General features: G+C 36.3%; 1 protein-coding gene across 5 annotated transcripts in view; it reads left to right on the top strand.

The window, feature by feature from the left end:
• The window catches only part of MAGI3 (membrane associated guanylate kinase, WW and PDZ domain containing 3), a 277553-nt gene that overhangs the window by 192058 nt on the left and 73419 nt on the right, over positions 1-12076 (top strand). For 3 of the 5 annotated variants that reach the window (XM_033435686.2, XM_049709931.1, XM_033435700.2), the window contains 3 exons: positions 3188-3397; positions 9363-9540; positions 10898-10977. In XM_033435686.2, coding sequence (XP_033291577.1) covers positions 3188-3397; positions 9363-9540; positions 10898-10977 — 468 coding nt within the window. The remainder of the gene's footprint in view (positions 1-3187; positions 3398-9362; positions 9541-10897; positions 10978-12076) is intronic. The other 2 variants (XM_004263197.4, XM_004263198.3) reach the window with 1 other exon arrangement.

The raw sequence follows: 12076 nt of genomic DNA, 5'->3' as shown, positions 1-12076 counted from the left end.
ACAGAAATTTTAAAGACTGATAATTGTGGGAAATGGAAACCCCCATACACAGCTGAAGAGAGTATATAATGATATAATCCCTTTGGAGAGCATCTTGGCAATAGCTAGTAAATTCAAAGATGCACCTGACTCTGACCTAGCAGTTCCCTTTCTGGATGCCTACTGTAGAATGACCCTTGTCAATGTACATATGCAGACATGTACCCGAATAGTCATTATAGTGTCGTTTGAAACAATAAGGGAATGCAACCAACTCTCTTTTAGTAGAGGAATTAATAAAATACCTTTTAATTTGTTCATAAAAATGGACTATTATATAACAGGTGACTAGAATCTACATGTATCAACAGGAATAAGTCTTAGAAATACAGTTGTATAAAAAGAAGATTGCAAAAGGATATGGACAGTATACTGTCTAGAAAAAAAGATATGTAATATCATAAACACTCCATGAAGCTTTTATTAAAGCAGTAGTATTTATATGTTATGTATGCATATACATATGTCCTAGATGTACATAATATGCAGGGAAATGACATATACCAACATAAGGATAACTCAGGGAGAAAGTGGGAAGAACAGAGACAGGAAATTAGGCCGTTAATTATATATGTGACTGTACGTGTGTGTCATTAAAGAGGGGAAAAGGGGAGACCTGAAAGGAATCTGGCAAAAGTTAGTATCTGGGGATGTGTAAATAAATAAGTAAATAAGTTTCTAATACTATTCTAACACTATTGTATATGATTTTATATAGGTTTAAAATATGTAATGGTTGACTGTTCTATTGTAAAAATGAAAACCCTTCAGAAAAGAAAAAAGAGAAAAAGAAAAATCTCCAAAACAGCTTCAAAAAGATGAAAAACTTTTTCTGTGAATAACTATAGTCAAGGTTCACAAACCTTGTAATTCTTTACCTTCCAGTATCTGAAATCTTGATATTTACCAACAATTCAAGAAAAACAGATCCAATTTACTTATAAGCAATGCTAGTTTTCTTTTTTAATCTAAGCCAATAATTTTTTTTTAAATAAGGAAACTGCCAGAATTTATTATGAAGTTCTAAGTTCTTATCAGTGATTATGGATATAGCAATCACAATATCCTGAATTTCTCTAATTTTCACCCTAGGGTCAGATAATAATTACTAAGAATACACCATAAAATGTGTTTCTAGTATTTCCTGTAAAACTAACATCCTTAGAAAAACTGGAAAAAAAAAAAAAGTAAAAGTGGACTTCTAACTTCTTCATGGTACATCAAAATTTCTTGGATGAGTATTGGACATCATGCAGGAAAAAATGAGATCCTAGAGCATCCTATTCCCCAACCAAACCTCTGTTTGGAGCATTTCTGTGCCATCCGTCCCAGAGAAATGTGAACTGGCTTTTTCATTGGTCATTGCTTTACTTATGGGCCAGAAAGTTTGCAGAGATCCTCTTAGTCTGTTTTAGTATGAAACTTTCCATCCATCTGCATGACAGGAGTAACTCCATTTCAAACGTGGATTTGGAAGCAAGGAAGTAGTTGAGTGGGGAGAGGCAAGATGTGGTTGAAAAGTCTTATTATTTTGATTCCATTGTCTTGAGTATTTTAATGACAGTTACCTCCCAAAGTCAAATTTGCAAAGAAATTATCTTAAAACTTTCCCCCTCAAAGCAAGCACGACTTAAGGTAAACCATGTTACTTGTAGATTTGCCTCACTGATGTGGTGAACAACCTATGTTGTTGTTGTTTTTTTTTCATCTTGGAAAAATAATCCATTATATACCCCATTAATTTACTGTATATGAATGAGCATCTTAATTACCTCCTTAGGAGCCAAGGAATTTGGAGATTTTTTTTTAAAATAAAAGAAGAAGATGATGAGTATTTTATTCCCTGTCCATGTTTATCTTTCTATAACATCAGCATAGTGGTTGATATATAAGGTCAAAACTAGCAGGAGTCACAAACTTTTAAGGTAGCTAGACCCACTGGACATTTTCCATCGTACGTGGCTGCCTGTTGGGGACTACATGGAAAACTGAGCAGATATTCAGTTGTTTTCATTCTATTCTGGGACATTCATTTTTACTGCAAAAATTACTGATTTACAAAGACACAGACCTACTAGAGAATGGACTTGAGGATATGGGGAGGGGGAAGGGTAAGCTGTGACAAAGCGAAAGAGAGGCATGGACATATATACACTACCAAACGTAAGGTAGGTAGCTAGTGGGAAGCAGCTGCATAGCACAGGGAGATCAGCTCGGTGCTTTGTGACCGCCTGGAGGGGTGGGATAGGGAGGGTGGGAGGGAGGGAGACGCAAGAGGGAAGAGATATGGGAACATATGTGTATGTATAACTGATTCACTTTGTTATAAAGCAGAAACTAACACACCATTGTAAAGCAATTATACTCCAATAAAAAAAAGAATCTTAAGTTTTGGTTAGAAAAAAATAGTTATTGATAAATAATAAAAAGGAAATATAGAACTAGACAAAAAAAAATTACTGATTTACAAGACAACATATTAAAGTATTTCTTGCTTTCCTGAGAGTAAGCCAATATTGAGTTATGCTAATAAATTCTCTATTTGTTCAATAAATTGCCAGATAAAATAATATAATTAAAATGCTCAGAAAAACTTCAAAAAATTAACTTTTACATAAGCAGCCTACATTTCAGAACAGACTGGTTGGTTCTTAGCTTTATCCTTTGCCTGTATGTTTCCTTATTTTACCAAAATAGTTCATTATGTTACATATCAGAACAAAATTATTTGAATTAGTTTTCTCCTCCTTTACTCCCACTTTTTTTGCCAGTTAGTCTTACACAAGAGCATTGATGCATTTAAATTCAGAAATTAGGCCCTAATATAGAACTCATGCAAGGCAAGCCCTGTAGGAATAACTAACTTACGTACGTAAAGTCAACTTCCTGTCCTTAGTACAAATAGTCTTAAAGTGTTAGATAATGTTAGATAGTATATAGTGTTAGGGCACTTGAGAAATAAGTTCTTCCTGGTCTTTCTACCTCCTCTTCTCCCAAGAAAAAGTGCTTTGGCCTCCTTTTGGCCAACGGTGGGTATTCAAAAACTTCCGTATAAGATAACAGGGCAGAGACATACACTAGATCATTTTGTTCTGACTCTCAATTCAGCATTCAGCACTTTCAGCAGCTGTTATTTTGCCCACTTCAGGAAACTTCTATGGAACTCCCAAGCCTCCAGCAGAACCCAGCCCTTTCCAGCCAGATCCAGTTGATCAGGTCCTCTTTGATAATGAGTTTGACACAGAATCCCAAAGAAAACGAACTACATCTGTCAGCAAGATGGAAAGAATGGACAGTTCTCTTCCTGAAGAGGAAGAAGATGAAGACAAGGAAGCTGTTAACGGTAGTGGAAATGCAGGTTCGTCAATAGATGAACAACTTCTGGCTGATCCTCCAGGTTGACTTTAATATGACACTGAATTGGAAGTAGTAAAACTTTCCACAAAGCACATGCAGAGAAAGTGATGGGATTCTCAGGGGTTTTTTTTTAAAGGTTTTGCGTGAAACAGTGTATCTCTGTTGACTGTCTTGTAAGCTGAAGTGAGTTGCTCCAAGTGGCAGTTTTGATAAATCAATTATAAACTATCATTAATATTGATAATAATACAATATGTCATTACCCTGCTGCCTAAAAGATTTGAGATTCATTTCTGGTGCTTGAATATGGGAATCTTGTTGGCCTAAGTCCTACTTTACAGAATTTGAACAAAATGTAGAAGTGTTAAGATATAGCCTTCAACCAAAACAAAGATTTAGAAGTATGCTAATAAATATTATCTGAAAGGTTTGTTAGCAATATTTTGAGTTTAAATTCTGAATCACTCAAAGAAAATTTCCAAACTTGACTGTCATATTTTTCATTAAATGCAAAACCAATAGAAATTTAGTGGTGGAGAATCTTCTCCTTTTGGGTACCCCTAAATAATGTAGTGATTGCTTAGGACAGCAGTCCCCAATCTTTTTGGTACCAGGGACTGGTTTCATGGAAGACAGTTTTTCCACAGACTGGGGCAGAGTGGGGGAATGGTTTTGGGATGGTTCAAGTACTTTGATTTATTATGGGCTCTGTGCAGTCAGACCTCAGCCTCAGCTCCACCTCAGGTCATCAGGCATTGGATTCTCATAAGGAGCACGCGACCCAGATCCCCCGCATGTGCAGTTCACAGTAGGGTTCGCGCTCCTAAGAGAATCTAATACCTCCGCTGATCTGACAGGAGGCGGAGTTCAGGTGGTAATGCGAGCGATGGGGAGCGGCTGTAAATACAGATGAAGCTTCTATCACTCACCTGCCCCTCACCTCCTGCTGTGCGGCCCGGTTCCTAACAGGCCATGGACTGGTACCAGTCTGAGCCCTGGGGGTTGGAGGTTGAGACCCCTGGCTTAGGAGATTCTTATACTGCTAATTAAGAGTATAAATAGGAAACCACAGAATCACAGGAGAGCTGATTTCAGTGCTATTTATGATAATAATTCCATTCAAAACACTAGAATATAAGCTTCATAAGGGTTGGAATTTTTGCTTGTTTTGTTCATTGTGGTATTTCTTGAGCCATAAACCATGTTTAGCACATAGTAGAAGCTAAAAAAATATTTTCGTTGTACTAATAAATGAAAAAATTTGATTATATCTTCAAATTTGCAGAATCCATTACCATATCATTTTCCCAAAGTATCCTGTTGTTTTCCTTTATCAGTTATTAAAATTTGCTATTATCTATTTTTTTAATACATTCATTGCTTGTGTCCCCATCCAGAGTATGAGTCCTGTTTTATGGTCCTAACATTTCACACTGTTGTGTTGCAGATACGCTCAATGAATTATACCAATATATTTTGGTGAAAACGGGTCTAAAAAGGTTTAGGTGAATTCACATCTAATTCTTTAGAGTTGTTAAGGGAAGTCATCATATCCTAGAGACTTTTGATTTTGATGTCAGCTTTACTCTCCCACAAAATTATGTTAACATTTTTAAATGCTTAAGACTGGGATTAGAAACCATGACTCTGTCCTCAAATGGGAATTTATATGTTTTTAATTTGAAGGAAAAGAAAATGCCCTGTTTTTAAACTTCCTAATGCAGAGCCTTTCAGTGAGCACTGCAGTTCCCTTAGAGGTAAACCCATCTGTAAGCTCCATAGTTTATGTTTGTCGTGTAAGACAGCTGTTAAACCAGGTGTTCCAGACTCTTCACTGTTAATATTTAAAGGGAGTGTATCCAAGAGTGTGTGGGAGGCAGTTTGTACACTCCTTCTTGTGTGTAGGGACCGTAGGACTCTTCCACTGGAGCATATATTTCTTTGTAACAGAATATATTCAGAATATTTTAAGGAAAAAGCAATAGAAGACATGGCTAAAAGCCCTTGGTCTTTTCTGAGTAAGTACTAACCATGCTTGTTAACTTATTCAAAGTTGCTTTGTGTATTGCTTTCGGGGACTAGAATCCCTGCCTTGAAAGATCAGTAAATTGCTGGGGGTGGAGGTAGGAGAGGATAGGTGGAGGTTTATTTGTATATACCAATATGTATATTATTTTATATCTTGATGAGAATTAATGTAAGAATGCTAATATGCTGCAATAGGGTGACACATGTTATATAATAATGCTAAAATTTTTTCTAAGAGTTGGTGTTATATAAAAAACATTTTCAAATCATTGGCTATTAAGCAAACTCCTTTATGCAGTCTCTTGAAACTATATTCAGAAAAGTATTATTGCTCATATAGTTGCTTCTACTTTCCTCCAGTATATATATCCCAAGAATGTAACTCCATTCCAGATTGATTTATACATTGGGTGCCTTTTAATTTCTATCACTTTTTCTGCTTAGAGAATAAATCATGTGTTTCATTCATATTATTCATTCAGCAAATATTTATTGAGCACCTGCTAGGCTAAGTGCTAGGCATTGTTGTAAAAGCTGGAAATAAAGCAGTGAACAAAACAGACAAAATTCCCTGTCTTCATGAACCCTACCTTCTGGTGGGAGAGACAGAATTATCCAACATAAATGAATAACATATAGTATGTTAGATGGTGCTAAGGAGAAAAAGCAGAGGAGGGGAAGGATAAAAAGTAGTGGTGGCCAAGGTTTGCAATTTTAGATAGAGTGTCAGAGAAGACCTTACCAAGAAGGGGACATTGCAAGAAGTGAGGTAGTGCTCAAAATATCCTGGGGAAGAACATTCCAGCCAGAGGGAATTAGAAGTACAAATGCCCTGAGGTGGGAGCATCCCTGGATTATTCAGACAACAGCAAGGAAACCAGTGTGATTGGATACAATGTGGACAATCCATTATATGTGGTTGGGGCAGAGTGCTGGAAGGGAATAGACTAGAATAGTAACAATGAAGTCAATCAGATAATGATGGGGGTGGGGTGGTGGAAATGCGTATTATAATAGGATCTTATAGGTCATTGGAAGAATTTTGCTTTTTATTCTGAGATGAGAAACTATTATATGGATTTAAGTAGAAGAGTACCATGATAAAACAGCTTTTAACTTAACAGGCTCATTCTGGCTACTGTATTGAGAAAAGGCAGTAGGAGGGCATGGACATAAACAGGGGTACCAGTTAGGAGGTTATTGCAGTAATTTAAGTGAAAAATGGTGGCTTAGACCCAGTGAAGGCATGAGAGGTAAGAAGTGGCCTGAGCCAATAACATTTGCCAACAGACTGGATATAAGGTATGAGAGAGCAGAGTCAGAGGTCACTCCAAGGGTTTTAACTTGAGTATCTGCAAGAATGGAGTTGCATGTATTGGGATGAGACAGGTAAAAGGAGTCAGTCTGGGTTGGGAATGGGAGCTATGGTTGGGATATTTAAGTTTGAGATGTTCATTAGACATCCAAACGGAAATGTGCTTGAAGTTGGATTTAAAAGTCTGTGTTCTGGTCTGAAAATCCATATTTGGACACCATCAGCATATAGCTTATATAACAGTGACACAGTGAGATCACCAAGAGAATGAGTGTAGAAAGAGAAAAGATCCAAGCACTGAACCTTGGGAAGGCACTCTAATATATGGAGATCATGGAGAGAGAAAAGAGCCAGAGAGGTAGAAGGAGCACCAGGAGAGTGTAGTGTCCTGAATGCCAGGGGAAGAGACTGTTTCAAGAAAGAGAGGTCCATCATGTCAGATGCTACTGATAGCTCAAGTAAGATGGGCACTGAGAATTGATCATTGGATGTAGCTATGTGGAAATGACTGGTGATCTTGCTAAGAACAGTTTTATTGATGAGAGATCAAAAGCCTTGTTGGAACGAGTTCCAGTGGCAAATGGAAGAGTGGAAGTGGAGGTAGCAAGTATAAACTCTTTCAAGGAGGTTTGGTGTAAAAAGGAGAGAAATGGGACGGGGTTGCTAGAGGGGAAAGAGAATTGCTTAATTTCCTTTTAAAGAATGGAGAAATAACTTGTTTGTTTGTCTTGAATTTCTATCTTTCAAAATGGCAAAAGTTTCAACTATCCCCAAAGAAAGTCCTCTGAGGCACATTTTGGATAAGGGATCTGATTACAGCTATGAACCAATGGGTGAGAGGAAGATGATATTTTATTGTAACAATGTGTGGCCACAGTACCTGTTAGAATATCCACAGGGAGTTTAGGCAGGGTTATCTTGGGACCCTGTGCCCTATATACTGCTACCCTTGCTATTAGTTATGTCATTTATGGTCTCCTGTGTCGTTGGTATATGTAAAACCCTAAGACTAAACTTGAGGGTTTATTTAGGATCTTCTGTTTGTTCTTTGGGTTTTTGGCTGCATTTTGTTAAAAAAAAAAAAAAAGATGGATGTCACCTACTAGGTAAGAAAGATTGGTGGTGAGAGAGAGAGAGAGGGAATTGCTATAGGCAAGAGGGAGTGGAGATATCTGATTAGAAACACAGTTCTTCCACTGTAACAGAAGGTAGAGTAAAATGGGCACAGTTGCTATGTAGATATAATGGTGGGAATTTGTGGAAGTTCTGTTTGCTTCTGTTTTCTCAGTGATATAGGAAACAAGGTCATCAAATGAGATTAGGGATAAGGCAGAAGTAGAAGATTTAAGGAGAAGGAAGGTATGAAATCGTTATCTAGGAGAGTCAGAGCGAATGGACAAAGAAATGCCCTATGATTGTCATACATCATTAAATGCCCTCTTGAGGCTACTGATCATGAGTTAAAAGTGAAGTAGTTACTATCGCCTGCGTTCAGCTACATATACTGGCGAGGAGTATGTGGAGAGTAAGATTTAAGCAGAATTATAGTTCAGCCAGTCAAGTGTGGTGAAGTAAAGTAGGGAAAAAGGAATCAGGAGTATTTACAAAGGAGTGATTATAGTGGTTGATCATGGAATTTAAGTTGGGTAAGTAGGGCAGTGAGGACATAGCTAGGGGATGGATGCGGGTGAGGAACAGTGAAAGGCAGTAAGTAGTAGGATTAGTGGATTATAGAACTTGGTTGGATAAAGGATGGTTGGAGTGGAAGTTCTATAAAGAATGACATATAATGATATCTAAGGCCTCTTCTAAGAGTCTCTGATACTGAAGCATTGCCCGAAGTTTGGAGTTATTACAGTTATATTATCTTTTAAGTTCTAGAAACAACTTTTAAGTGCATGAATTGTGAACTCCCTAGAGAGTTACCAAATTTTAGTATTCTTACCTACATTGTGGACTTTGGAACTCTAAAGGGATTTTAATATTACCAACAGAGAATTATATTTAACAACAGTAAGTCTATTGAGTTTAATTTTTTAAAATTTGTATTATTTTAAAGGCCTGTGTTAAATGTGCACAAGGCAGCTTGATAAAGCAGTTGAGAACATGGACCCTTTAAATTCAAATCCTAGCTTTGCTGTTTATTAGCTGTGTAACCTTGACTAAAATAACTTACTAACCTTGCTGGGCCTTAGTTTCCTCTTCTATAAAATGGTAATAGTAATACTATATACTCACAGGGTTGCTGTGAGAATGAATTATGAGTTAATATATGTAAAGTGCTGAACATAGAGCCTGGCATATAAAAGGACTGTATAGGTGCTGCTGTGGCCGTTGTTTTAGTATGATATTGATTGATCTGTATTTAGTATATACAGAATTGATTCTATTGTTGTTTTTTTGCTTCTTTCCCTGACTAGCATCAGAGGTGCTGTACAGGGTTAATGTCACTTAGCAAATGAAAAGAAAATCAGTGTGTTTATTTGTTTTTTCAAAAGTTATAGCAGAATGTGGACATAGTAGACAAGGAAATTTGCAGTATGTATTTGGCATTTTGTTAGACTTAAGGCTGTTTGAAGAGAATGTAACTTTACCTACTTTTCATGCCGTTCTGTTGGAATAGCAGAAAACAGAGAGAGGCATTCTGAGTCGTCTGATTGGATAAAGACTGTCCCAAGTTACAACCAAACAAATAGTTCCATGGACTTTAGAAATTATATGATGAGAGACGAGAATCTGGAACCGCTCCCCAAAAACTGGGAAATGGCCTACACTGATACGGGGATGATCTACTTCATTGAGTAAGCACATGTCTGTATCTTTTCTAATGTGCCTTGCCACTGTGAGACTTGCCTTTAAATTTTCTTAACCTCATTTCACAAGCCTTGCATTTCTTTTTTCTTTCTTTAAAAATATTTTTCATACAAGTTACAATTGATTCTTAATCTGATTGTTTCCCTGGATGATATTTCATTTTTATTTGATTTGGATAAAGGAATATTGTATTTGACGTCTGGTTTTATAAAAAACAGGAGGATTAAAAACAGATTTATCACTAATAATGAAAAATGCAAGGCATAAAGGATATTTTGCTTTGCCTTTTTTTTTTTAACCTTTCGGGTAGAGTGTCCAACTTAATGAGCATTTCACAAATTACCATCATTTGGAAGGGGGCCATATTTATTAACTGAGCTAAATATTTTCAGACCTAGAGATCAACGTAGAGATTAGTGAATTAATCTCAAATTGGAAACATCAAGAAAAGATCCTTTGATCACATTGTTATTCTCCCACTGCTTCGATAATTAATTTATATTTTATTGCCTTCATATATATTTTCTTCCAGGATATTTTTTTCTTTAAGATCCTCATATTTCAGATACTTAAACTATAACACTGTCTACTCAGCAGTGTGATGGCTTTGTTTTAGCATTAGTATTTACTGCATGGTGACCTGGGTCTGACCTGCTCCGGGTCTTAGTTGCGGCACGTGGGCTCTTAGTTGCGGCATGCAGGATCTAGTTCCCTGACTAGGGATCGAACCCGCGCCCACTGCATCGGGAATGCGGAGTCTTAACCACTGGACTACCAGAGAAGTCCCAGAAACTGACACTTTAAAACTTTTTATTTTATTTAACTCTTTTATTTTTAAAGAGTCCCAGTGAGGGCAGAGACTCTATCTGATTGTTTGTTCATCTCTATATTCTCGGTCCTCAGCACAATGCCCACACATCACAGGCACCTAAGAAATATAGTGTTTTTGGAGGGAGAGAGGACGGAATTCAGCCAGCAAGTAAACAGGATTTTCAGGGCAGCTTTTTTTGGCTAAGATAATGCACAGTATGGGGCCATGTGCCCACCCGCTGAAACATTTTTGACTGCTTAGATAAGCATCTGTTATTATGCACTTAACATTTTATCCCTTCTTTAGAGTCTTCATTCTCAAATTAGTGCCTGTAGCATTACCTTTCCTCTGTGGCAGTTTTGAAGTAATAGACTGAGAACAACAGGACTGTTGAATCAGAGGTTTACAAATGAAGCCTGTAGGAGATAAATGTTCAAACATCATATACCTTTTTTTCACTTTTCATCTTTGCTTTTGAAATACTTTTCTCCCTCTTTATTTTACTGTTTCTAATTGAAATCTTTGTTCAACAGCCACAATACCAAGACAACCACCTGGTTGGATCCTCGTCTTTGTAAGAAAGCCAAAGCCCCTGAAGACTGTGAAGATGGAGGTAGAGATTCAGAAGCCTTTTATACCATACTTATTCTCTTTATATCTCTTTATACTTATTCTCTTTATCCCTTCTTGCTCTTCTTGCTTAGATAATAAGTCTTCCAAAATCCTAAACAAACCATAATGTGCATAAGCACATAAGGAGTGGGTGGATATCATAATCAGCTGATTCTGGTCATTATGTTATTGCATCTAATTTTGTGAGAGTCTTTATTTCTCTTTTTTTGAGAAGTATACAATTAAATCCTTATTTAAAAAAACTTAATAGAAATGAATTTGCCACTTTTTAACTTTGTTTTAAAACAAACTTTTAAAATTCTGAATAAATAGTTTAATAAGTTAGGTGCATTCTCAACCACAGGGTAGCCTCATCATGCCTGCTAATCTCAAAAATATATGTAATTTGTATCACTAGGATAGATATGCCAGTATTTATAATCCTTTGCCATTTACAGCAGCAATAGAAACTCAGTGAAAGTCTTTAATATACCTCTCACCCACACACAATTTTTACTGCTTGGTAGAAAAATTATCTCTCTGAGAATCATTAGATAATAATGCTTGTCTGTCTTGTATGTTATAGGTTCTAGTTAATGGTATAGTCTTACAAATAAGTATAGAATTTACCCCAACCAAAATGTTTGCTGTGCCTTCTTGAATATAGTGTAGACGAATAAAATTTGCATTGATTTTGTATGACTCATCAGAAATTATTTACCTTGGTTTAAAAAAAAAAAATGAATGGATTAGAATGAAAGTCAGATAGTCCTCCTATAGATTGAATTCCAGTCTATGAAAAAAATTTAAGCAGAATTGATACATATTTTGTTCAGCATGATAGAATTTTTCTAGGACTAAACAATTGGAAAATGAAATATTTAAAATTTATTTGTAATGATATTTAAAAAAAGATACCTTAGAGCAAATCTACTGAAAGATGTGCAAGTCCTCTACACTAAAAACTACAAAACATCACTGAAATAAATTAATCAAGACCTAAAATAATTGAAGAGATATACTGTGCTCATTGATATACTATGCAGATAGGATAACACATATTGTTAATGATGTTCATTCTTCCTAAATTGATATCTAGA

The sequence above is a fragment of the Orcinus orca genome, chromosome 1, assembly GCF_937001465.1.
Source record: "Orcinus orca chromosome 1, mOrcOrc1.1, whole genome shotgun sequence".
NCBI classification, from domain to species: Eukaryota; Metazoa; Chordata; class Mammalia; order Artiodactyla; family Delphinidae; genus Orcinus; species Orcinus orca.
Note: the sequence above shows the minus strand (reverse complement) of the source record. Positions and strands in the feature narration are given on the sequence as shown.